This window comes from Phyllostomus discolor, chromosome 3, assembly GCF_004126475.2.
Source record: "Phyllostomus discolor isolate MPI-MPIP mPhyDis1 chromosome 3, mPhyDis1.pri.v3, whole genome shotgun sequence".
Taxonomy (NCBI): Eukaryota; Metazoa; Chordata; class Mammalia; order Chiroptera; family Phyllostomidae; genus Phyllostomus; species Phyllostomus discolor.
In genome coordinates, this window is record NC_040905.2 from 46269608 (window position 1) to 46296980 (window position 27373).

The following is a 27373-nucleotide window of genomic DNA, read 5'->3' on the forward strand; positions in this document are numbered from 1 at the left end:
TTAGATGTTAAAATTTCCTTTTATATCAAGTAAAATTTTTTAAAGTCAATTATTTGCAAAATTATTTTTGAAAATCTCTTCCTGTATTTTAATGATTTTTTTTTTTTAATTTCAGATCAGGATCGATGACAAAGTACTCAGCATCAAAGAAAATAAAACCAAACAATCCCAGACATACCCTTGATATATTTTTTAAATGAACATTGAACTTTTTATCATTAGTTTTTAATTGGAACTTATTTTTTATAATCACTGAAGGTATTCTTTCTCATTTTAAGTTTACAGATTCATTTAGCGAAATGGCCAATGTAATCCTTCCCCAATGATATTTCCCTTACATGAATTTAGAATATATACTAATGTTTTGTATACTTTTTTGGTACCATAAGAATTGCACTTCCTGTTAGAGATACTTTTAAAATGAGAAATTAGGAATGGGATTAATAAGTGATTTCTTTCTTTATTAAATCTTATAGTGAATGTAAAACCATGTATTTATAAGGGCTCTGATATTCACAGAAACCATTTTTGGCATAAAAGCTTTTCAGTACTTAACCGTTTTGTTGGCACTGGTCTGCCATAATTGATCTTAGTATCTTCTACAACTTTGTATATTTGTATTTTAGCTCCTACTACCTTCAGGTACCTCATGAGCATTCTTGATTAATATTTATCATACATTCTATGAAAAAAAGCTTAGCAGAACTAGCATGAGAGGTTCTGTTCCTTTCAGGATAATAATATCACAGTATTATTTTCTGTGTTAAAAGAGTTTTGCTTAAATATGATTATTCATTTGATTTTTTTAATTTAAACTTACTTTTTTATGAATAAGCACTTTGTCCACTTTTTTAAAAACTTAGTCTAAGATATAAAGTAATTGTTTTTTTATTTAAGACTTTTAAATGGCAATATTTAATTTCTTGGCAGTTATGCGTGTACTCTTCTCAAATCTATAAAGAATAAATTGTGCACTCACTTTATTTTTATAAAACCTTATAGAGAAAAATGCACAATTTAAAAGATGAATGTGTTTACAGTAGATCATGTATCTTAGTTATATTTCTGTCATGCTTTTATTAATATTTATGAAAGAAGACAGCTTAACAGTAAGTAGTTAGCTTAAGTAGTTGCTCCAGATAATTTTGTGCTATGAGTAATAATTTTTATCAGAAACAATTATTTATCTGAAACATGAAGATGGTAGCCACTTTGTGACTGCTTTAAAGAACCATACCTTTTATTCTCTTAGATTTTTGTTTTCTTTTATCCTACTTTTCTTTTTAGTTGACATACAACCTTATGTAATAGGGAAATGAAAAGTTGCAGGTTATAACCATGATTTAATATTTGTATACCTACTTTTCATCTAAATTCACCTCATTTAAATTTATAAAGAAATCATATTTTAGGAATAGCTTAAATTAGGATCTTGCACAGCCTTTGGCAAAAGTGGTAACTTGACTTTAAATTTCTAGATTGTTTAAAATAAGGCTTACTGTTTATTAGCATGCCGATCACATGCCTGTTGTTATTGTATACAAGTGTGAAAACAGCGTTGTGCTGTGTTTCTTGACTGTGTAATTTACTTATGCAGGATCTGTAAAAAATTAAGTTCTGTGAAACACCGAATTAATGTATTGAAAATTGTAATGTATTTAATGTATTGAAAACCATAGATGTTTTCTGTCTTGCCTCAAGTTAATTTTTATTGTTTTCAACATTAAATACTAAATTATTTTATTTAGAGGACTTATTTAATTGAATGTTATCATTTAGACATTTATTTTTTGATTCAGTCTTTTTGTATTTATCATTTAGTCCCCTTATACTCCCTTCATTTAGACATATTTAATAATAATTCAAAATAAAATTTAAAATATTTAGTTGATTTTTTAGCCAAGAGAAATGGTTTCCTTCCTTTCCACTCATTTCCTTCCTCAGTGCTTTTACTCCTATTTTCTTTGCCCCAAATTTTTTTCACGTCTTTTTCTTACCTGTTTTATCTAATATCCAACTCACTTTTTTCTTTTTATTATAATTTTCCTTTGGGGCATTTTTAGAAAATGCAGCAAAGCAACAAAGAATAAACACCTATAATCTTACTACTTATAGGGTCAGAATATAAGGAAGCACCTGGGAGAATATATTTGTAACACAATAACTGGGGGAAAAACAGAGTGTATAATCCAGAATATGTAAATGACTTCAGTGAATCAGTGAGAAAAAGACAGCCAATAGAAATTTGGATAAAAGACTTTAAATGGTGCTTGACATAAAAAAAAAAATCTAAATGGCCAAGAAACATGCAACCATTCTCAGCCATTTTTGTAACAGGGAGATGAAAAGTAAGAACACAAAGAGGTGTCATTACATCCCTACCAGAGTTGCAACAATGAAAAGGTCCATTAAGAATTAAGTTCTGGTGAAGGCGTGGAGCAATGTGAACTCTTACTTTGAAAACAATCACTTTGGAAAACACTATGCCCTTCTTTAGTAAGTGTGAAGGTGTGCACACTCAGTAACCCAGCAACTACACTTCTAAATATACACCTTTGCTGGTTATTTTCTGTTTGCCCTCCAGATCCTTCTTCTGCCTTATGTTCAGCAAGGTGCTGTGGTGGGGTTGGGGGGCTGCACTGCAGAAGATTTGGGAAGAAAGAAAGATGAAGTTCGGTATTTATGCCTTCATGTACCTTTTTGTTAAATCCCTTAACCAAAGGTCACAACTTCTTGTACGTGGCCACAGTGACACTGCATTCTCTGCTGTCTCTCCAAGTTGTGATAATCCTTTCCTTCCCTCACCTCTTCAGCTAGGAGTGGCAACAGAGCCTTGCCCTCGTTAGCCCTGGGGTGCTGCACTATCCTTTATGATTTCCCCTTACCCTGCCCGTACCTATGTAGATGGTCCCTTTCTTAAACTCATCTCAAATTATATTTTTTTCCTGCCAGAACCCTAACAAATACATTGTCCTGTGGAAACTATGGAACATGTTTCCTAGGCAGCACATACAAGGTTGTTCATGGCAGCACTGTAAGAACCAAGAATGGGAAATAAACCAAATATTCAGCAATGGAGGAATCGTTAAATTCTATCATTGTACATTCAAACAAAAATTCTACACAGTGGTGAAAATCAAGGATATAGCTCATCAGAATGTGCACCAATATCACAAAGATGAACAAAAGAAGCCAGTCGTAGAAGGATGCAATCAGCATGGTTCCATATTTATATAAAGTTCAAACAGTTAAAGCTATACTATATTGTTTTACAGGTGTATCCATATGAGATTGAATTATAAACACAAGCAAGTGTGTTAGTTGTCCCAATAATTAAAATAATGATTCCTTCTGAGGAGCGGGAGGGGCATGTGATCAGGGAATGGCACACAGAGCTTCTGGGATGCTGACAGCATTCTGTTTCTAATCTTGAGTAGTAATTGCATGTATATTCACCTTAAGCTGTACAAATATATTTTATACACTCTTGCTCATATGTGACCTGTATCACAACAAAAAGTGAAGAGAAAAAAATGGCAGAAACTACTTTGCTTAGTAAGATATTTTGTCTGTCTCTGTAATCTACTAGTGTTAATAGAGAAAAAAGTACATTTCGCTTTTCTAGGACTTTGCTGAACACAGCAAAAGAGAGCCATCATTTTGAGTTTTTCTCCTAGTATTTCCCCTAGTGCTACAACTTCAATCAGCATTTGGTCTGCTTTTCGAAGGACAGCAGTTGACAACTTAACCAAATACTTTGTCACTGCCAAATAAGTCACCAGTGTTTTAGCCAGTGATGTTTGTGTCCCCACTCCCCAAAATTCCCCCTCAAATACCAAGTCAATTCCATATATTAGGTTTTGTTATTCGCAGCACCCTACTTTCTGTATGAGTTCAGAATTTCACTTCAGCTGTGTATTACAAAGACCCAAATCAGAGTCTTTTTTAAAAAAATTGGATCTACTTTGCATTTGAAATATGAATTTCATTGCTTAGCATTGGCTCAGTAGTTCAAAGATGAGCTCAAAGTCTCTGACTTTCTCAGCCTCACACAGTCAGTTTGTGGTTACAAGATGGGCTCTTCCACACCCAGCCTTACATGTGTGTTCCAGGTAGGAAGACAAGAAAGTGGAAATGAAAAAAGGGCAACAAGTTTGTCCCACTTTAAGGAGCTTTCCTGGAAGCCCCAAATAATTTCCACTTATATCTCAAACTGTCATAGGGCAACTGATAAGGCTTCCCCATATTATAGGGAACTTGCAAATGCAGTTTTTAGTTGGGCATGTTGCTACCCCAAATAGAACCAGGTTCTGTTAATAATTGTAAAGAATTTTCCTATTGAAAACTATATAAATTATCACATTTAATGGTGAAATTTTAGAAGCATTTCTTAGGAATAACACAAGGGTGCCCTCCATTACTTTGTTGGAGATCCTAGTCAATTTAATAAATAATATAAATGAAAACTGGAAACAAAGAAATAAAAATAAAACTTTATTGTCAGGTGGTGTGTTTGTCTACATTCTTTAAAATCTACATTTAATTAAAGCTCAACAAGGTTATGACTACAAAATCAATACACAAAAGAAGTAGCATCCCTCTACCACTGTAATAACCAATTAGGACATATAATAAAAATAATCTTCTATGTAACAACAAGGTACAAGGTACTTAAAGAGCAGGCGGGGAATCTATCAAGAAATGTGTAATAACTTGGGAACTACAAAATATTACTGAAAGATGAACTTGTACATCTGAGTAAATGAGAAGTGTAACCCTGTACATGATAGGAAGGATAGGAAGGATGACTACCTTAAAACTATTCTCAAATTATTCTATAAGTTCAGTAGAATTCAAAACAAAATACCTCATGGTTTTTCTGGGAAGTTGTTAAGTAGGCCCTAAATGGTATATGGAAGAGCAAAGGCCCAAGAATAAGAAGGTAGAAGGAGAGGCCTTATTACATGTCAAGATTTATTATAAAGCTATAGTAATACAGCATATTAACAGAGTGGTATTGACATAGGTGTGGACATTGTAGATGACTCACTACAAAAAAGTATTGACTATTAAATAAATGATGCATGCATGATTGGTTATCCACAGATTTTTTAAAAAATGTGATCTCTACTACTATGTGATGAGCCTCCAGGACTACCCTCAGGCTAAATATGTTGTTAGAATTATTTGCAGGACTCAAAAAAGCTGTTATACTCGTAGTTACAGTTTGTTGCAGTGAAAGAATACATATTAAAATCAGCAAAGGGAAAGAGGTAAATGGGCGAAGTCCAGGAGGGACCAGGCACAATGCAGGCAGCAAAGTACTGCCACCCAGGGAACCTCACTCAACCCACTCAGCCATCTATTGTTGAGTTCTGTGTACCTTTATAGGGCCTCTTAAAAACATTTCTTTCCATTCTTTTTTCAAGCCCTTACTAGTTGCCTAAACTATGGCCTTCCAACTGATTTCTCAGCTTTCCCTGTCTAAACTGTTTTGTGCATTTTTTTTTTTGCAGATTAGCCGTAAATAGCACCTTCATAATGTCACTCTTATGTTAGAAACAAAACAAATAAAAGATTTCAAAGCTCTCAGCTCTCTCCAGGATCAGTAGGGGGTGAGAAAAGGGGAGCTGATTTTCAGTGAATGATGATTCCTGTGGTGTAAATACCATAACAGATTTTAAGCTGTGGACATGATGTTAACCAGTTCTCAAAGAATTCCTGAGAACTCAGCAGCCAGCTCTTGCAAGCCATTACAAGCCATTACGTATTGCTGTCCATGATGTACACCAAACACTGGGCTTGGCATTCAAGGCCAATCAAATTCTACTGCATAGCTTGTAGTTTCCTGAATAGATGATGCTATTTCTTCCTTCTGGAGTCCTGCTCGGTTGCTCCCTCTGCCCACAATGTGCTTCCTGAATGCTCCTTTGGCCTCTCCCACTGTACACAACTATTCTTTCAGCTCAGCCCAAGGGCCACCTTCAGGAAAGGATCCCTGTCCTCTGGAAAGACTGATCAGACACTCCTTCATGGTCTTGTTTCTCTATAAAGACCCTGAAATATTCTTTGCTGTAGCTTTGCTATATGTGCCCAAAGGGTGGTGTCTATTGCTATATTATTATTTTTGCCCTGGGAAGACGGGGTGGTGGCTGATGTAGGTGGCTCCACTCAAGCCGGGCACTAAGGGATGGGCACTCCAGAAAGAGGGAATTGCATTTCTTTCCTTTTATTTAGATAATGGTTTACTTTATAAATATTTTATTTTTTGTCCTTTTAGGGGGCTTAGAAATATTTAGAAGAAGTCTCAAAATATGACAGTTAACCTAGAGCTTAAAAGTGAGTTTTGAGGAAATATTCCATTTTGAAAAGGATACCTGGTGCCTGGTGCTGATTTCTTTTTTTTTTTTTTTCAAGTAATGCTCCATTTAACAGCAGTAATATGTTTAAACATACCTGCCAGGATTTTGATGAATTCACAGAGAGGTGGTGTTTATTTCCCTGGAGCACAAATTTTTCTTCTGTTGTGCAATTGAAGGATAATCACTTTTCTTTGAAATATACAAATGGATTGATTAACAGTTCAAGAAAAACTCAGATGGTAGGGTGAGAATTGGAAATATGATTCCATTTATTAAGCTAAGCACAATATTGAACTACCCACCTTACAAGTGTGAGCTCATTTATGACACTATCTCCTTGTTGCTTGCTCTTCACACAAGTCTCAGGGAGACAAGATAATTGAGAGGCAGGTGGTGCTAAACCTTTCCTTCCGACTGCAATCTCTTAAATTTATTAAAATTTCAAACTCATACATACATACGTATACACAGATGAACATACACTACACACACATACAAACACAACCTCTGCTAAACCCGTATCTGCTATTGAATTCTGTCTATTCTGGTGGGGCCTCTTGAAAAGATCTACTACTTTCCATTCCTTTTGTCAAGCCCTTATATCAGGTGCTTAATCTCTGGCCTTCCAATTCATTTCCAAGCTTTCATCAGTTTCTTGACCGTCTTGTGCATTTTATAGACCGTGCTTCCCTAATAGCACTTTTTTGTACTCGTGCGCGCGCGTGTACACATAAAAAGGGTACGTCAGTTCTAGGATCAAATCTAGTTTTACTATGAGGTCTCTCAAAATTTTTCCCCTGCTAGAATATGCAAAACTTCCCACAGGTTTATTTTATTTTGTTGTAGTCCATTGTGTGCACTGTAGAATCAGGGCAGGGATCCTGGTCGACCTTCCGTATTCTGCTCTTGCACGTGATCAGAAATTTTAGCGAGGCACAAGATTGGCCAGAATAGATTGCTGTATTTCCTCAGTTCTTTATTTTATAATCCACCAAGAAAGCAATCATACCCGTAAGTTACAACTGCATTAAAATGGGACACCAAGGTTTACACCTTCGGGCAAGAAATTGAGAGTGTCACTTTATTTAAAAGAAAATTCTGTAAGCCCATGTGGAAGTGGTTTCATGTTGAAGTTGCAGCAGTATTGGTTCTAAGTCCAACCCCCACAGCTCTCAAAGCCGTTCGAGGAGCCGCTGGGGTGGGAGCTGGGCGTCTCCTCAGCATGTTTTACTGCAGGTAAAACCCAGCCCTGCCACACGCCGCCACACCTGAGGGCGGGGCTCTTGGCCGGCCGGCGCGCGCTGCCCCGGGAACCGCGGGGCTCAGAGCGACCGTGCCACCGAGCCCGAGGGCTGCAGGCGGACATGGACCCTACGCCTGGCTCCCCGGGTCGCGGGGCGGCGCTGAAGGCGCTGCTGCTCGCCGTTGCCTCGACCGCGAAGGGGGCTCGGCAAGATGGGAGAGACCGGTCGGGCGTCCCCAAGCAAGACGGCCCTCCGGAGGCGGTGGCGGGACACGAGCTCCGTGAGTCCGCGTGGAGAACCTGTCGGGCGGGGCGGGGCCGGGCCGGCAGAGGGGATGCGGGAGGAAGCGCTCAAGGCCTGGCCTGGCCCCCGCACCCACCCTCAGTGGGAGTCGCTGGCTACGGAATCCACCCCCACCCACGCCTGGGGCCCCGTTTCCCGGGTGTTTTTACTTCTGGTTAAACCTGCCCTGTGGGGTGGAAGGAAAGTGTTACTCTTCCCACATGAGGAAGATTAAACCTTTTTACAAATAGGAGTTTAATATCTCATATCCCATCTCAAACAGGAGCTGGTATCTCAAACCCTGACTCACATACTGACTATTGTATGACTTTCAGTAAGTCAGTTAATTTTTCTGTACTTACATTTTTAAAGCATGAAATGGATCAACTATGCCTTAGGAATACATTTATAATATAAATCTGCCTCAGTTTATATCATAAACCGATTTTTGGAAGATTTTTGGAACGTTCCTCTGTGGTCCATTGATGTCTTTTTTCCTATTTGTTTTCCCATTGACTTTCCCGAGTTCTTTATATATTCTGAATATACTTCATTTACCAGATGTGTGACTTGCCAATATATTCCTTCAGCTTGTCTTTCTATTAATAGTACTTTTCGCTGAGCAAAGTTTTAACTTTTGATGAAGTCCAGTTTCTCTGTTGTTGTCATGTCCGAGAACTGTTTGCTTAACCCCAGCTGGTGAAATTTTCCTCCTGTGTTTTCTCCTGTGTTTTACATTTACATCTAATATCCATTTTCAGTTAATTTTTGGATGAGTGTGAGGTTTACATCAAGATTCAGTTTTTTTTCCATTTGGATGTCCAGGTATTCAAATACATTTTATTGAAATAATTACCCTTTCCCCATTGTCAAGGTCTTCAAACCTATGTCAAAAATCAGTAAGCCAGCCCTGGCCAGGTAACTCAGTTGGTTGGAACATCCTCCTATACTGCAAAAGGTTGTGGGTTTGATTCCTGGTAGAGCATATACCTAGGCTGCAGGTTCCATCCTTGGCCAGGGTGCGTGCCAGGGGGGCAAACCAACTGATGTTTTTTCTCTCTCTTTCTCCCTTTTCTCTCTAAAATCAGTAAACATATCCTCTGGTGAGGGTTAAAATTAAAAAAAAAAGGGGGGGGAGGCCAGGCCCTAGCCAGGTAGTTCAGTCGGTTAGAGTGTTGTCCTGATATCCCCATGTCACAGGTTCAATCCCTGGTCAGGGCACATACAAGAATCAACCAATGAATGCATAAATAAGTGAAACAACAAATCGTTTCTCTCCCTCTCTCACCTTTCTTCTCTTTCTCTCAAATCAATAAATTTTTAAAAAAGACATGAGCAAGTGGTTTCACTTTTTCCCTCAAGTCTCAGTTCCTTATCTGTGAAATGGGAGTGCTAATGCCTACTCCATTAGGTTGTCATTTTATAAAAACTCTAGGGTGCTCCAATATTTGGAGATCAAGCAGAGAAGAGCCAGTAAAAGAGACTTGGAAGCAATAGGTGGTCTAACAGAAGCTTGGAGAAGAACATGTTACAAGGGAAGTGTCATCCTCTGCGTCAAATCTGCCATCAGTTCAGTGCACATGACAGAGGGGTGATGAGTGTATTTTGACAAATCTCGATCTTGACCTGACAAGAGCAATTTCAGTAGAGTGATGAGAACAATGTCTAATTAACATGAGTTGAGATAAGACTGTGAGATGAGGAAGTAGAATCAGAAATTATAGAACACTTACAAGTTTGGGGGTAACAGAAGATTGAGAAATGGAGTAGCAGTTGGAAAGCAATGTGAAGTTAAGAGATAGGTTTTTGTTTTTTGGTTTTTTTACACTGAAGGTATAACATTGCTGCTGAGTGTTTTGAGGTGTATGATTAAATGATGCAGAGGAGCAAGAAGATAATTTTCTAGGAAATTAATACATGAAATAATTGACAAGAAGGGACATGATCCAGAGCCCAAGTAGAGGGGCTAGCCTTGGTTAGGCACAGGGATTTTCATTGACTGTAACAGTAATACAGGCAGAGGGTATAGTATAAATGTATATTCATGGGTAGACGTACTGGTGAGAAGATGTAGGAATTCCTATCTGATTGCTTATACTTTCCCCATGCACTATTATAAACCGAGAATTAAGTGATGGTAATGGTGGCCAATAAGGTAAATTAGTAGATTAGGATATTTGAAGAAAAAGAAAAAGGCATGAAATTTTGGAGAATGGAAGCCTAGGGAAATGTGGTAGGATTGCTGTACTGAGGTCCTACTTGAGAGTAGTGGGTGAAAATGTAGGAGTATGTTTGTTATCTGTTGCTCATTAGTATGTGTGTCAGTCAGGATAGACTAGCTTTCTCTGCAGTAACAAATAACCCCTAAACCTGAGTAAAGGTCTATTTCTTGCACATACAACACTTCTTACATGGGCTGGGAGGGTATCTGCTCTACCTAGACTCTCAGGACCCCACATGTCAACAACTGTAAAAGGTCTGAGATTTTACTCTATGTGCAGGCTAACAAGTTAGCCTACCATGGTATTGTAGATGCTGGCAGAAAACTCTTCTGGATACAAAGGATTTTATTACTCACAGCAGAAGCAGTAGCCAGAGTGCCAGCATTTGTGTTAGTTTTATTGAAGCCATTTATAGGATGTCAGTTTGCATCCCACAGTGAGATGCAAAGAGCCCCAAGTGTTATAGAAATAATACCTACCTGCACGTGCAGTGAGTTGTGTTACAGGAGGCTCTTGACTTAAAAAACCCAAATCTTTTGTAATGGACAGTAAGGATGCCTTACTCTCACTATTTTTTTAGGCTGTAAGCAAAGCTGCCCCTTGATCAGAGGAAGACATTATCTGTCTCTTTCAATGAATTTCACTATACAGAATCCTTGGGAAGATATTCCAGAAGAACAAAGGCAGTCAGTGATTCTGCTTATAAGATGTGCAGAAATGCAAGAGACCCATGGACGATTGTCTCCCAATACCATGCTGATGGAGGCGCCACCACCTTGTAACTTGTAGTCATCTTCTAGGGCTGCCATAAGAAACCACCACAGACTAGGTGGCTTAAACAACAAAAAATTTATCTCACAGTTCTCAAGGCTCAAATTCCAAGATCAAGATGTGAGCAGGGCTAGTTTCTTCTGAGGACTCTCTCCTTGGCATGTAGATGTTCCTCTTCTCCCTCTGTCTTCACATAGTCAGTCATCTCTCTGTTGTTTCTTTGTCCAAACTTCTTTTTTTTTTTTTTTTTTAAAGATTTTATTTATTTATTTTTAGAGAGGGAAGGAAGGGAGGGAGAGAGAGAGAGAGAGAAACATCAATGTGCGGTTGCTGGGGGTTATGGCCTGCAACCCAGGAATGTACCCTGGCTGGGAATCGAACCTGGGACACTTTGGTTCCCAGCCCGCGCTCAATCCACTGAGCTACGCCAGCCAGGGCCAAACTTCTTTTCTTATAAGGATACTGGTCATCTTGGATTAGGGCCTGTCCTAATGACCTCATTTTTACTTCATTACCTCTATGAAGAACCTATCTCCAAATAAAGTCACATTCTGAGATTCTGGGGGTTAGGACTTACTTCAAAATACAAATGTTGAGGGGATGCAATATAGTCCTAACATCCCTACATTTAAACACATAGCTTTCAGGGTTGACAAGACAGGGCAAGAGAGATCTGGAAGGTGACACAGGCTTTTCACTGACTTAGCCCCGTAGTGACACACCATCACTTCTGCTCTCAGTTCACTGGACATACCTCACCCAACTGCATGTAGGCTGGGATGTGTACTCATCCGTGTGTTCAGGAAGGATGGGAGAAAGAACCAGATTGTGATGAACACTAGCAGTGTCTACTACAGCATGGTTGTGTGCTTTTCTCCAGGATCACTGAGGTGTTGAAGTGCAAAAATGGAGGGCATAGCAGCTGGTCTTAGCCTCAGAATTAGGATTCTGACCAGTGTGGTAAGGTAGGTAAAGGTGTTTGCATGGATGTGATTTCAAAGATAGACTATGGGATATAAACTGGGTAAGGAGGGAAGTAAGGACATAAGGGATGAATATGAAGTGATGGGAGAACAGTAGATTGGAGGACTTGATAAGGTTGCAGAATTTCTGCACTGGGGGAACTAGAGCTTAATGGATGAGGTGGTGTTCAGAGAATGGGATTCTTGAAGATGTCAGAGGTAGTGTAGTTTTTTGAGGGTGATCAGGTCAAGAATATGACCATGATATTGGATGGCTGAAGTCAGATGGATTATTAGAGGCAGGGGAGGCAGGGAACTGAGAAACTAAGGTGCTGGATTACTCGTCTCAGTGGACATTGAAGTCACAGAGTGGTAATAGTAGGAGAGGTAGAAAAGAAATGAGGAATTTAGGACAGAAAGAATGAAGACGTCCCCTGGTCATCTGGGTAACCTTTACCTGGACTTCATGGTATTCTGAAGAGTCTTTGGCAGATACTAGGGAAAGTACTTGGGAACATATCTACAAAACCTCTCTTATGGTCCTTTCTTTTTGGAGATGGTTTATTGTTGATTCTCATTGTTCCAATTCTGACTTTATCCTCCAGTGTAGAGGTTTTCCCCTGTGAACCCTCTATCTCCCCTACATGACAGTAAATAAATGAATCCCAATCTTCTTTATGCTAGGTAATGAAACTTACCACCTGAATGTGTGTATGTGTGTGATATATAATATTTATAGTAATTGTGAATCTACTTTTATCTCCTTCCATATAAATGAGAATAAAAAATGTTCATCCCTTTTAGGCTTTGTATATATTTATGTGATGTGCTGCATTTTAAAGTTTTGTTCCAGCAGGACTGGCATCTGCACAGGGCTCTGCAGACAACAATTTTATCTCTGTATGGAGCATTTGGGCTCCTCCCTGTCTAATCTTATGCAAACATTTTATAAACAACATCCCCTGGGAAGTCCTTGGCCACCCTATAACTTCCTGGAGCCAGAGACTACATTACCGACTTCAGGGTGGTCCTGGGAATAATGTTTTATTTGGGACCAGGAATATTTTTAAGTATGTGAAAACACTTGTAGAGCGAGGAGAAAGTGAAATCTTAACAACACAGCTTATAAAATATCGAAGCAGAGTTCCCTTGTTCAGAATGGCAAAATGAGAAAGGCTCGAGGTTGTTGATTCAAGTTTTTAAAGTTAAAAGGTTTACCAAAACTGATGTTTGCTTTTTCTTCATTCCCTATGAATTCCCTCAGTCATGCTTGCTTGCTTGCTCTCTTTCAGTATTGCCAAATGAGAGAAGCTTCCAGAATGCTGCTAAAAGCAATAATTTGGATCTTATGGAGAAGCTGTTTGAAAAGAAGGTTAACATTAATGCTGTGAACAATGTGAGTGGAAGTCAAAGATGTGACAGTGACTGCTCTAAGGGTGGTTTGGGTTTACACAGGTCAACCAAATATAATAAAAATAAAAATAAAAATGATTGTGCTAGATGAGGTAAGGGAGATCTCTTTTGTTGGTAATTTGAGTGTTTATGCTAAAGGTGAAATCAAGCATTGGAATAGGCTCCTAGCATTTTAATTTATCTTAACAGAGGGGAAGTGCACGGGGTCTTTAGGCACATCTGTGCAAAGTCTGTGGGTGGGCAGTAAAGCCAGCTGTCAAGGTTATGGGCCTGGACTCAGTCCTAGTTTATTGCCTGTGGATGACTTTGGCTCCTATATTCTGGGAAGGCAGAACATCTTTTGCTACACAATCTAGGTTGTTTTCTCTCCAGTTATGTCCTTTGTGGTTGGCTCTTCCAAATTTAAAATCTAAAGGAGAATATGTGTTTTCATTCTACTGCCTTTGAAAATGCATCTGCATGTTGGGCAATGGGGCTCTTTCGGAAACCTGGCTCTTAGTTGTTTTTCAAGTGCTCCACTTGGCAGGAGAAGCCCACTGCTAGACTATGAATTTCCTATGGCTTGGTTTTGTGGGGATTTCCTGACAGCCCCTCAAAGCAGAGCTCATTAAAGTGAACTGGTTGGGGTTGTGTCAGTTGTTTAGAACAATTTGTGGAGTGGTTCAAGATTGGGGTGGCAGAGGTGGATGTAATGCTAAATGGAACAGAAGTTTTAGGGCCCCTGCTTATATAACCCTCTTCCAAGGCCCTTGAAGGGTTCTAGGACTATGTTCCCGTAGTTATATGACTTTGTAAAATCTGAAAAAGTGAGAAATTTTAACTACAATCTGTTAAGTTCTCTGACTCTGGTGTTAAAGAGGGCTCCCTAAAGAGTGTAAACTTCAAGTTCCACAAAGCCTTAATCTGTCCCAGGCAATGAGGTCATAGAAACTGAAGTCTTGCATCATATGCAGTAGAAGGACGTTTAGCAGTTGTTCGTGTGTGTATTTGAAGAAGTATGTGTTTATGCATATGTGGAAATTTATGTGTCTGTGTATATTATATGCATGTGTGTGTGTGTGTGTGTGTATCTGATGTGTTATGGGTGTATATAGTATTCATTGTCTATAGACATCCTAGAAAGAGTAGAAAAACAGCAAATTTTGCAGCATAAAAATTTTAGTAACAAAAAAAGAAAAACGTCAAGGAATCAAGGAAGAAAGAGAGAGAGAAGTAAAAACTAAGCAAGGACATTTGAAGCTATTATTTAGATTGATGGTTGAATAAATAAAGCAATAATCATTTTTCCAAGTGGCAGGAAATAGATTCTTCAGTATACTTTTATAACCATTTAAATTTTTCACATGCAAGTTCTTGATATTTTAAACCATATTTTTATATTAAAGTACTTGGAGATACAGTACAACCTAGACCACTTTAACTTACATTCAGTATGGCAAGTTATTATAAACTACTGATGCCTTCTAATGGCATCTCTTTTAGGCCTGTTTACAGCAAATTACTGACATGGTTACCTGTAATGTTCCTTAAAATCTGTAATGATAGAGATGAAAAAAATGTAGGTGATTTTATTGAATTATCTTGGATGTTGCTTTAGCTTGCATTTTTATTCAAAATAAAGTTATTGGGGAAGTGTATAAGCCCAAATTTGACATGCTAGAACATAGCTCTAGATTGCAGACAATGTCAAGAATAACTAATGTTTTGTCAAACTTAGTTTTTCACCAGTTTAGCTACCAAGGAAGTCAAATATTTAATTTAAACATTTCTCATATTTTTGCAATAAATTATTTATGTGAAACAGAGGATGGTAAATCCAGGCCCAGGTACCTTCTTTGGAAGGAAAAACAGTGTCTACATTATGGGAAATATGACATGAATTTTACTTACAAGCAAAACATCCATCATTTGGAATGCAGTAGACTGTCTGTGGACATCTCTAGAGCACCTGGTGGCTTTCCTTTGAAGCAAAAGATATTCATAGCTTTCTTTTTCTGTGTCTGTTTCATTCTCCTGTCATCTTCCCTTCCTGTCAGAAGAAATTTGTTTGCTTCAGTGAAATTTGCAGTCCAAAAAATTACAGAAGAAAAAACTGTATATGTATTAAAAATGTAGGAAAATGTTTATTATAACACTATCAATATATTCTAATCAGAAAATATTTACCATATTTTTTGGACTATAAGATGCACCTTTTCTCCCCTCCTCCCAAATTTGGGAGAAATAATGGTTGTTAATGCTGCTGAGTTCTGTTTACATTTACATTGGTGAAATATTATGTTATTTATGTTATTAAATATTTTACCACATTTTTGGCTTCAAAAATATTTTGCCTACTTTTCTCCTTTAAAACCTAGGTGTGTCTTTTGATCCGAAAAATATAGTACCATTATTAATTATTGTATATGGGGAAAAATATGACTTTTATTCCCTAATTGAGATCCACTATATCATTATAAGCAATGTTAGGTTGTGCAGTGGATGTCAGCTTGGGGCACAGCCTTTGGTGGATTGCCAAATTCTCTGATATTATCTAGTAATAAATGAAGGCAAGATTATGCTAGACGCAATTCTCACTACTTTCAAAGACAAGAATAAAGAGTGGATAAATAATAAAAAGTACAAGCACCGGATAGAAAATTGTGATCATTCAAGAAATGGGAATCTTAAAAAGGCTAAATAACAATCAGGTGATTGAAAACACAAATTCTGTTTCCTCAGATGAACCGCACAGCCCTGCACTTTGCAGTGGGGGCAAGTCATTTATCTGCAGTGGATTTCTTGCTTAATCACAAGGCCAGGGTGGATGTTGCTGATAAGGTAAGGTCTTCCTCCTTTGGTAAAATGGATTGGAACAGGATGAATGTTTGGGGAAGTCTGGTCACTTGGGTCACCTTTTCTTCACATATACACAAAATATTTCGATTGGAAGTAGTCATTTCAGAAATGTCTCTTTGAGAATATATGTGTTGTGTGCTCTTTGTTTTTTGGTGACTAAATTCTTTACCCATTACCTATAGGACTTGGGCTTTTACTTATTTCCCCATGTTGACCTTATTGTCAGTGGCATACATTTGTAAGAGTGAGATGGTTGCCCAGAATATAACTTGGGGCAATGGAAGACAGAAGCTAACTGGCCTCAGGGACTTTGTCCTGTGAACTCTGATAAATAAAGAAACTTTTTAAATACATAGTATATACTAAGCACCAGTCTTAGGACTTTAACATTTAGCCCCTCAACCTTGAAAGAGAATTAATACCCAAGTTACAGATGAGGAACCTGAGACACAGAGAGGTTAAATATCTTGCCCCAAAATTACATCTAAGAAAGGGTAGAAGCAGGATTTGAACCTGGTTTAACTGATTCCAGGGACCATATCATTAGCCACACATCAGCCTACATCCTGAGGATTTTCCACCTACTTTTTAAAATACTTTACTGTGGCACAAGGAAACAACTTGGGCTGGAGAAATCCAACATCATGCTTATCATCTCTAGTTGCAGAAAGAGATGATAGCCTTGGTTTTTAGTTAATTCAATGGACCATGGTTCTTAAAGATAAACCATTCAGCAGATTCCCCCAGAGCTATTCTGTTTACTCTCTGAAATGGCTCTTTGGAGGGTAAGACTCAGCATTACTCTCCCTTCATGTCTTACAGGGCTTGGATTTAGTATGTGCTTAGTAAGTTTTTGGAAAATAAATGAATAAGTCAGTTCAAACCAATTGGTCATTTTGTTAGTTTTGTCAACATATAGACGTGGTCTAGACTTGATAATGATGAGAATTTCTCTGTTTCACAAGTAGAGTACACCCCTCTCTGTCATAATTATTGCTCTGGTATTGGTAGGCAAGTAGATTGATCCATAACAGAATCAGAATGAAGAACTACCCCTTTTTAAAAACAGGACCAAAAGCACTCCAATGTTGTAAGTATAATAAATTGTATTATGGTAATGGTACTGAAGGAACATGTTTTTTAGGTTATTTGATTATTTTTTAACATTAGCCTACAAAAGATGCTTTGATCATAGACCTGATTACCAAGTATCTATTATTCTGACACTGAAACCCTGATACAATAACTTTTTATTTTAATTTAATTTTTAAATTAACAAACTTACAATTAACACTGTTTTGGCATACAGTGCTATGAGTTTTAATACATTGATAGATTCATGTAACCACTACCCCAACCAAAATCCACAAAAATTGCATCAACCAGAAAATTCCCTCATGCTGGGCTTGTAGTCATACTCTCCCTAGTCCTGGCAACAACTTACTTCTTCTATATCTCTATAATTTTGCCTTTTTGAAAATGCCATATAAATGATATTGCATAGTATATATACCCTTTCAAGCTCCAGTTGTTCCATCTCCTCATCAGCATTTGGGATTGTCACTTTTTTCCCTTAATTTTAGCCATTCTAGTAGCCATTCTTTCACTCAGCAAAATGCATCTGAGGTTCATTTATGTTGTCTGTATCACTAATGCCTCCCCTTTATTCCTGAATAGCATTCCAGTATGTGGATGTACTACAGTTTAATGATCCATTCCACCAGTTGAAAGACATTAGAGTTGTTTTCATTTTTTGACTGTCACAAATGAAGCTTCTATAAACATCCATGTACAGGTATTTGTGCATGCATAAGTTTTCATTTCCCCTAGTGTAAATGCCTAGAAGTGAGATGACTGGGTCATATAGTAAGCTATGTACAAGAAGCTGCCAGTTTTCTAGAGTTGCTGTTCCATTTCCATTCCCACCAGCAATGCGGCGGGACTCCAGTTGTTCCACCTCCTCATCAGCACTTGGGATTGTCATTTTTTCCCCTTAATTTTAGCCATTCTAGTAGCTTTGTATGGGCTTCTCATTGTGGTTTAATTTACATTTCCTTAATGGGAGCATCTTTTTTTGTGGTATTTACCCTTTGCATGTCTTTTTTGGTGATGTATCTATTCAGATCTCTTGAATATTTTTTAAAAATTCAGTTGTTTTCTTATTGTTGAATTTCAGAATTATTTATGTATTTTGGATACAAATCTTTTTTTTTATTTTAATCATTGTTCAATTACAGTTTTCTCCCTTTTACTCCCAATCCAGCCCACCCACCCAACCCTCCCCACTTCCCTCCCATTACCACCCTCCCCCTAGTTTTTGTCCATGTGTCCTTTAAATTTGTTCCTGTAAGCCCTTCCCATTCTACCCTGAAATTTTCTCTTCTCTCCCATGGTCACTGTCAGTCTGTCCCCTATTTCAGTGTCTTTGGTTATATTTTGCTTGTTTCTTTGTTTTGTTGATTAGGTTCCTGTTAAAGGTGAGAGCATATGGTATTTGTCTTTCACTGCCTGGCTTGTTTTGCTTAGCATAAAGCTTTCCAGCTCCATCCAAGCTGTTGCAAAGGGTAGGAGCTCCTTCTTTCTTTCTGCTGCATAGAATTCCATTGTGTAAATGTACCATAGTTTTTTGATCCATTCATTTACTGATGGGCATCTAGGTTGCTTCCAGCACCTAGCTATTGTAAATTGTGCTGCTGTGAACATTGGGATGCACAGGTTCTTTTGTATTGGTGTTTTAGTGTTCTTAGGATAGAGTCCCAGCAGTGGAATTGCTGGGTCAAAAGGCAGATCCATTTTGAGTTTTCTGAGGAAGTTCCATACTACTTTCCATAGTGGTTGTACCAGTCTGCAGTCCCACCAACAGTGCACTAGGGATCCCTTTTCTCCACAACCTCTCCAACACTTGTTGTTTGTTGCTTTGTTTATGATGGCCATTCTGACTGGTGTGAAGTGGTATCTCATTGTGGTTTTAATTTGCATCTCTCCGATAGCTAGCGATATTGAACATTGTTTCATGTGTCTTTGGATCCTCTGTATGTCCTCCTTGGAGAAGTGTCTGTTCAAGTCCTTTGCCCATTTTTTAATTGGGTTGGATACAAATCTTTTATCAGATATGTCATTTGCAAATATCTCCTGACATTCTATAGCTTTTTAGTGTTTTTCAGAGCAAAAGCTTTTAATTTTGGTGAGGTACAATTTACTTATATTTTTTAAATGAATCTGGATATTGGTATTATATCTAAGAATGATTTGCCTAACTTAAGGTCGTGAAGATTTTTTTTTCTTTTCTCAAAACTTTTATAGGCATGCTCTCCCTCTGGGGAGCAAACCATGCCATTCCCTTCCCCTCTTCTATCTCGTCTTCCCCCATAGGCACAAATCTCCTAAACTCTAAGGGTCCCCATAAAACTTTAACCAAGGGAGCAATGGGCATCACAGCTTGCCCTGGGCTAATGCTCTGAACCTGTCCACAATGCCCTTTTTTCTCTGACTTCCCAGTGAGTTAAGGCAGCCCAGCCTAGGCTCTCTCTTATTGCTACTTCTATCCCAGGCCTTTCCTTGTTTCACTGTCCCCATCTTTGATAAACATACCTTCATTGTGAAAAAAAACAAACAACAAAAAAACAACTTTTATAGCCTTGTATTTTACATTTAGATCTGTTGTCCATTTTGAGTTAATAAGGTGTGAGGAATAGCTCCAGGTTCTTGTTTGTTCATTTGTTTGTTTGTTTTTTCTTGTGTATGGATGGCCAATTTCACCAACAGCATTTGATACCAATGCCACTACATTTTCAACCCCTTTACAGTGCTATTTGGACCTGTCTCACATGCATGCCATTCGGGGGCCAGTCTGAGACCTGGGCAGTGACTCTAGCCCCTAGTTCAGTTCTCTAAGCCTTTGTCATGCTGTTTAGGGTCAGGTCCATATATAGGTCAGAGGTGAGGCTAGGAATTTGTACACAACTTAATGGGGTTGCTATCTCGACCTCCCACCTCTCCAAGATTATCTCTCCCTTATTCTCCAGTTCCAGGGCCCCTCCCCTCCTTTTCTGGTGCTCTGACTAGAGAGCCAAGGTTGTAATTTCCCAGCTCCACTGTGTACTTTCCACAGTTTTTGGTTCTCTCTTTGGGACTAAGGAGAAAAAGCAATGGGTTCCCCACCCCCACCCTCATCCCCTTTACTGACCAGAGTGTCTCTGGTCAGAGAGAAGGATTCCCACTGTCAGTTTTAATTGCTTGTTCAGTCACAGCTTCTGCCCCTCCTACCATAGGGTTGCAGCTTTGGGAATGAGGCTTACCTGGGGCACAGCCAGAAGGGAAAAAAGAAACAGGATTTCCCTTCCCTTCTCTGTCCTATAGGGTCCCCCTTCTACTCCTCAGACCAGAGAGGGCTTCTCTTGGAGCTCTTTCTGTCCATGCCCAGGGTGCAGTTCTGTGATTTGCACTGCCATGCGCTCAAGGAGGAAGACTTGGAAGGCAAAAGGAAAAAATCAGGGAATCCTTACTGTTTATAGTTTGGGTTCTGGTTTTCCTTCCCAATCTACCTGTTACCATTTACTTCTCAGAGTTCTCAAATAGCTGCTCTATGCATTCCATCCAGAGATTTTGGTCACATTTGGTAAGAGAGACAGGGTGGAGTATACTTACCCCATCTTAACCAGGACTGAAACCCCAAATCTTTAACATTCTATAAAAGTGAAAAGGATTATGTAATAAACAACTATGTATCCATTGTCCAGGTTGAATAGTATCTTTTCTTTTAAATGCCACGTTTCTCATATATTAAATATACTACTGGCTTATGTTAGAATGTAAGTCAATTAATCCCAAAAATGTTCTTACCAACTTGTTCTCTTTGAGGCTTTTCCCATTTGGAAGCCTCTTGTAACTTGCCTTGTGAGACTGAAATGCTGTCAGTAATTTCTGATGTATCACCATATTCTGCCTTGAAGATTCGCTAAGTTAAGTATTTCTGTGACTAGTTTTATTACTCACAGTGAAATTAGTACATAACTCATAAAATGATTTTTGTAATTCATGCAAGGCCATATTTGGTCAGATGTGGAAACTCCCTTATGTGGGTGAGGAGCCCCGAGTTTGTCTTGGCAAATAGATCTGTCTCGTAAGTTCTAATACCTGTTTGCAAAGAGTCAACAATTTAAGCCCTTCACCATCAATATTTATGCAATGACTGTCATGGGTAGTCTCGATGTCAGCTACTGGGGATTCAACTATTGATAGATATAAATTCTTGCTACTCAAAGTGTGGTCCTGGGACCAGAAACGCTAGCATTGCCTGGGAGCTTCTTAGGAATGCAGCCTCTCAGGCCCACCCTTGACCTCTTGAATCAGAGTGTGTGATTTAACAAGATCCCCAGGTGATTGTGTCCAAAACTACTGGCATGAGATACAATCCTTGTTTTGAGAGGCTGATAATCTACTGAGGAAGCCATGACCAGAACTGTAAGAGATGTGCACCATTCAAGACACCACATAAGGATCAAATGCATAGCCCAGATGCTGAGGATGCCAGGTTCAAAGTGGGCAGCATCTCCAAGGCTTGTGAAGAGGCAGATTAGTAAAAGGAGGCTCTTCCTCCAGATGTGAACAAAGAATCCAGCTGGAGTACAGATGAAGCTCAGAGAATAATGACAAGCATCTGCTCTCTGAGCTTCTTATTTTTGCAAAACTCCTTAAGTACAAGTGTTCCCCAGAGGAAGTTATTGACCTTTTCACCTATGCCCAGACTTGTACCGAGGACAGGCTATCAGTGGTGGTGGGCATTTAATACTTTACAGAGCATCGTGTACCAACCACTGGTGTGATCCATGACACATGCTCATAAACCGTCTCAGGCATGTCAGTTTGATATCAGAAGACTTAGTTTTATGATGGTTTTCGTGGTGGAACTGACATCAGTGAGCAGTGATTCTGTCTCCGAGGAATAATGGCTCCACACTGAATTTATATTTTCAGAGACTCAGGTTGTTTGCAGCTTGAATTTCTGGCTTTTGGATTTTATGATCAGTGTTTGAAATCTTTATGTGTTTGTGGCTTTGAAATTAGGAATGACCTCTTAGGGAAAATTTGAGCTCCTGTCAAAACATGATTTATCCTCTACCCCAAATATTTCTGGCCTCTTCTTTGTCCATATGTGAGTCTGGGTTTAGTTTTACTGAATATATAGCATTGATTTGTAGAGAAGGTGAACCTCGACTAGTTATTGTACATCATTGTTCTTTGAGGAAAAGTACAGAAATTGGTAAACATTTTCTTTTTATTGGAATTGTAAATATTTAAATAGAGTGTGTAGGCCTAATTGCATAGTACATGTCAGCAACTACGTTACATTTTTTTTCAAATATTTTCAATTTACAGTTTGTTGAATACACAGATGTGGAATCTGCAGATATGGAGGGCCAACTGTATATATATGTACATATATATACATACATGCACATATGAGGGTTTTCTTCATCATTGCTCATTTTATAAAAATAGGGTTATGTTATATTTTATCTGCACCTTCTTTTCTACATTTTAACAGCTGCCTTGTGGAAATCGCTCCAAGTCAGTTGACTGCTGTAGCTCTAGTCATTATTTTGAATGGCTTCATGACGTGTTTCCTAATTTGTTCCCATTTCTGTATTGATGGACATTAACTTCACTCCCAGTTTGAAGTGTTAAAATTAATAATAATTAGGCCCTAAAACTTATTTTCATGGGGTAGATTCCCAGGAGTGGGATTGCTGGTCATTTTTAAATTTTAATAGATTTTGCCAGATTGCTTAAATTATAATTGTTTCATTTCCACTGATACCACTTTTGGTACATTTTTCAATTGGTTTAATTGCCTTTTTCTTGTTGATTTGTAGGAGTGCTTCATATATTAGAGAAAGTAACCATTTATCTTTATTAAGAAACATTTAAAGAATCCTTCGTTTACTGATTTTACCATCAGTCTTTCCTTTTATATCTTCTGGATGAAAACACTGTACATTGCAGTCTAGATTTTCCTGTAATATGTATTGTTATTGTGCTTTTGTGTGTTTGCGATGTGATATATAGGACTTAATTTTATTTTCTTCCAGATGGAGAGCCACTTGTGCCTGCATTATTTGTTAAATATATTTGTTTTCCCCATAGAACTGAAATATCACCTTTGCTGTATATGAAATTCTCTATTTCTTAATTTTCAACAGTCGACTGTCAGTTTGACTTTTGGTGACAAGATTATGCAGTGTGGCTCATCCAAGTGATGGATTCTTTTCTCTCTCTTCTTGGGGAAGCATGGCTTGACAGTAATTCACCTTGCAGCCTGGTCTGGGAGCCTTGAGATCATGCTCATGCTGGTTAGAGCTGGAGCAGACCAGAGAGCCAAAAATCAGGTAAGTACATGGGTCACGCCTGGACAGAAGTTCCCACATCACAGTGCAGGAGGGGGAGGTCCTGAGATCACTGTGTGACTATCTCCTGTACCCTGATTCTCTCCAGGATGGAATGAATGCCCTCCACTTTGCAGCTCAGAGCAATAATGTACGCATTGTGGAGTACCTCATTCAAGATCTGCACCTGAAGGACCTGGACCAGCCTGATGAGGTGTGCTCGCTGTGGTGGCAAAGGTCTCACCCCACCCCCCACCAAATTCTGCTTTCTTTCTGTCCCTGCTGGAAATGCCAGCACAGCCAGCACAAACCTGCAGCAAGCTCCTTCATCATCCCAGAGGACCACGGAGCAGAAGGAAGTGTGGGTGCTGGTGGTGGCCCTGGCACCTGCATGTGGGGAGCGCAGGCAGTAGTAAGGAAGCCCCCAGATTCCTTCTTCTCTCTCTACTCCCTTGTGCTGGCAGGGGTGTGGACAGCATTTACCCTGTTTGGTATTCAGAATGGGTGACCACATTTTACTCTATTATGCCTGACCTTTTTGGAATGTATTTGACCCAAGGCTCTGCAGCAGTGAGCCGTGAAAAAAATGCAATTTTACCATATTTGTCTATATCCTTTTCTTTTCATAGGGAGATATATAATAGCAGGTACCACTTTTGAGTATTTATTAGTGAGCTAGGCAGAGAGGAAAGCTACTTACATTCATTTCAGTGAGAGGCTGGAGCCTGGCACACATAGATGTTAAACAGTTCATTGCTGAATGAATAAATTATCCTATCAATCTGCATAATGATCCTATAAAGAAGGGAAGATTTTGCCTATTTTTAAAGGTGAGGAAGTTGAGGCTCAGCTAGGCTAAGTACCTGATCCAAAGTTCCAAAACTAGAAAGTGACAGAACCAGAAATTGAGTTCAGGTCTGGCTGACCTAGTCACTGTGCTGTGCTGTCTCCCTTTCCAGATGATGGTGGGCATTGCCCATGTGCAGGGATTGTCTTTTCTCTGCTATATCTCTTAGGCTTTTCTTCACAGGGCAGTATTCTCTGTGGGATTGGCAGTGTTATTTTGAATGGGACCACCATTTTACTGTGCCTCTAGAACATTATTTTCCATAAGTCTCCAGAAGTTAATTAGTAGCATTCATTAAAAAAAAATTTTTTACATTGTTTTCTGACCTCAGACTTAAAATCAACAACAATAACAAAAACTACTTCAAATAAAGCCTATACATTTCTTTTTCTTAAAGATTTTATTTATTTATTTTTAGAGAGAGGGGAGGGAGGGAGAAAGGGAGAGAAATACTGATGTGTGAAACTGACTGGTTGCTTCTTTGTTGGGAGCTGCCCTGCCTGGTTTCAGAAGCTGTAACCACCCCCCATGGCTAAGGCTGAGTGAGAGACCTTCGGACCATAAACCACTAAGGAGTCAAAGCTTATCTCCCTGGCAGGGGTGCTGCCTCTGCTTCTTTTACTTCACCCTGCCTGGACCCCAGTGCTTGATCGGTTAGCCAATGACGGCTATGATTCCCCAAGGGGGGAATAACCTAAGACAGGCATGATCACAGGGAGCCCCAGGGAAGGACTTGGGGGCTACAGAAAAGAGGTGATGGGCCTTCACTTCTTGGCTTTGACATAGCCTGAGTCCTCATTCTGTCTGCAAGAAGTCTCCTAATCTCTTGGCTGCCTTACTTCCCCTACCTGACTTAAGCCTGAAACAATGACTTAAGCTTGAAACCATGCTGGTGGTGGGTGCCGCCCTGTGCTGGAAAGGGTTCCCCGGGCAATCAGATCTAAGAAAGAACGTGTGAAATCCTGTGAAACCTGCTTTGTTTAGAATGCTCCCAATTAAATGATAAGGGTCCAAGCAGGAAGTGAGTTTGTTCCCCAAAGTTTTATGGTCCTTTAGCTATCTGACCCTGACTCAAAATAGGCCCTCAGAGTTTTTTGCATATTATCTATTGTTTGATCCTTACTGCCTGGCAATGATTAATGAGCTTTACCTGTATTCCTGTGCAAAATGAACCCAATAAAAGTCCATTGAGGAAAAGGCTCTGGGCCCTTCTTTAAGAGATGGGCCACCTTTCCTCCCCAAGCAGCTCATGTCTTGGTAGATTTATTCTTATCCGTGGCAGCTGGGGGTGGGGGTCCTGTGGGTGGAGCTCCCCCACACCTCTTGCATGCCCCCAACTGGGGACCTGGCCCACAACTCAGGCATGTGCCCTGGGTGGGAATGGAACCAGACTTTTTGGTTTGTAGGCTGAAGCTCAATCCACTGAGCCACACCTACCAGGGCTGTAAATTTCTTTTACTCCCTCTGAGTGTGACTAAGTAACTATTATACATTTATAGCTCAGAGGCAGAGAGAACTGGGCAATGGTCTGGGCATATACTAGCTATGTGGCTTTAAGCACATTCTCTAATTGCTGAAAGCCTCAGTATCTCCATAGGTACATTGCAAATAATAAAACCTACTTCTGGTAGCATCAAGGGAATGATTGGGGAGGTTGGGTTGACTTCACTATAATTCTTTTTTGGCAACACCTCCATTCTGATATAGAAAATCGATATTTTGTTAATATTCCGTAAAAATGAGTATGCTGATGAGCTTCATGGTAAGCTATTCTATCACCCCTTTCCAATCAGATACCACCCCTAAGCCATTCTTATGTAGAAAATTTTGGAGCAGCCACTTTGGGGATGCCTGGATGGGTTCATGACTAAAGCACTAAGCAAGGAGCCTGGCCCACGGCAAGCTCTCACTAAATGATTGCTGTTGTAACAGCTATTATAGGATAAAGTACATGACCTGATTTCCTCAAACTGATAATCATAGTTAAATAGCATCACATGTAGGGAGAAGAAGTTGGATCATCCCAGTTTGATTGATCCTAAGTGGGGAGATAGCCTCCAAATGAATTCCATTCAGTTCAGTTTGGCAGATATTTGTTCAGGGCCTGTTCTACCTAACACACAGGACTGTCTTCCCTTTCAGTGGACTCTGGCTGCTTTCATGGGAGACAGCAGTGTGGGGCAGGCTGAAAGGGCTCAAAGACCAAATCATGTTTGTGGGGACCCTTCCCTACTTTTGGAGCTTCTGCCAGCCTGCAACTTTCTTGTCTCTTCAGCTGGTCTGGGTTTGTCCTGTTCTGCTCTTCTTCCTCATCCTCTGACTATCTGTCGGGTAAAAGGCCAAGGAGCCCTGGCAACAGATTGTGCAAGTCACATGTCCTGCTGAGAGATCTTAAAATAGACATAGGTTTAGAGACATATGAGGAATGAGCAAATAATGAGCCTACTGGGGCGTCTAGGGAGAGAAGAATCTCTGAGTTCACTTTTAGTCCTGTCGGAAACCTGGACTGATCAGTGCAGAAGGCAAACAGTTTCTTCCTCCTCTGAAATCTGTGAGTGGGATCAGGGATGCTGGCATAAGCCAGTAGGAACTGGGAGTTCAGGGCCTATTAGTTCATCATTAGGTGCTTTGTCAGTGTTTGCTTAAAAGCAGTGTGGAGTTCCTGAAACACGCCTGATAGAGAAGACTGCTCCACCTTCACAGTTGGCCCTCTGGCCTACTGTCTTATCAACAGAAAGCCATTGAGGTCCTGTTTATTTGCCCAGAGTTAGTGAAATCCTCTCTTTAGACTGGAGGGAACTCCAAAAGCTAACAAGGAGAGGCCTGCTGTGAGGTCTTTATTAATAAAATGGATTTAACTAGACCAGGAGAATTTGTTGTGGCCTGGTTAAATAGGAGAGATGGAGGGCACTGGAAAATCTTTTAAGCTTTCTCCCAACCCTATTATAGCTCTAGAAATCACCTGGCCTTTCTAGGAGACAGAGATTAGAGCAACTAGAAGAAGTTATAGGTAAATTTGGCTACATATTCTAAATCTCCGTGTAAAC

At 39.4% G+C, this 27373-nt stretch overlaps 2 protein-coding genes across 4 annotated transcripts in view; both read left to right on the plus strand.

Annotated features, from left to right (window-relative positions):
* Positions 1-3534, plus strand: part of POLK (DNA polymerase kappa) — a 73154-nt gene extending 69620 nt beyond the window's left edge. The window contains exon 15 of one of the 2 annotated variants that reach the window (XM_028523513.2): positions 116-1389. In XM_028523513.2, the coding sequence (XP_028379314.1) occupies positions 116-200 (85 nt within the window). In that variant the 3' untranslated portion in view covers positions 201-1389. Of the gene's footprint in view, positions 1-115 lie in introns of both variants that reach the window. The other variant, XM_036020429.1, reaches the window with a different exon arrangement.
* Positions 3535-7699: 4165 nt separating this feature from the next.
* Positions 7700-27373, plus strand: part of ANKDD1B (ankyrin repeat and death domain containing 1B) — a 54799-nt gene continuing 35125 nt past the window's right edge. For both annotated transcript variants that reach the window (XM_028506633.2, XM_036020438.1), the window contains exons 1-5: positions 7700-7886; positions 13136-13239; positions 15978-16076; positions 23384-23482; positions 23589-23693. In XM_028506633.2, coding sequence (XP_028362434.1) covers positions 7727-7886; positions 13136-13239; positions 15978-16076; positions 23384-23482; positions 23589-23693 — 567 coding nt within the window. In that variant the 5' untranslated portion in view covers positions 7700-7726. The remainder of the gene's footprint in view (positions 7887-13135; positions 13240-15977; positions 16077-23383; positions 23483-23588; positions 23694-27373) is intronic.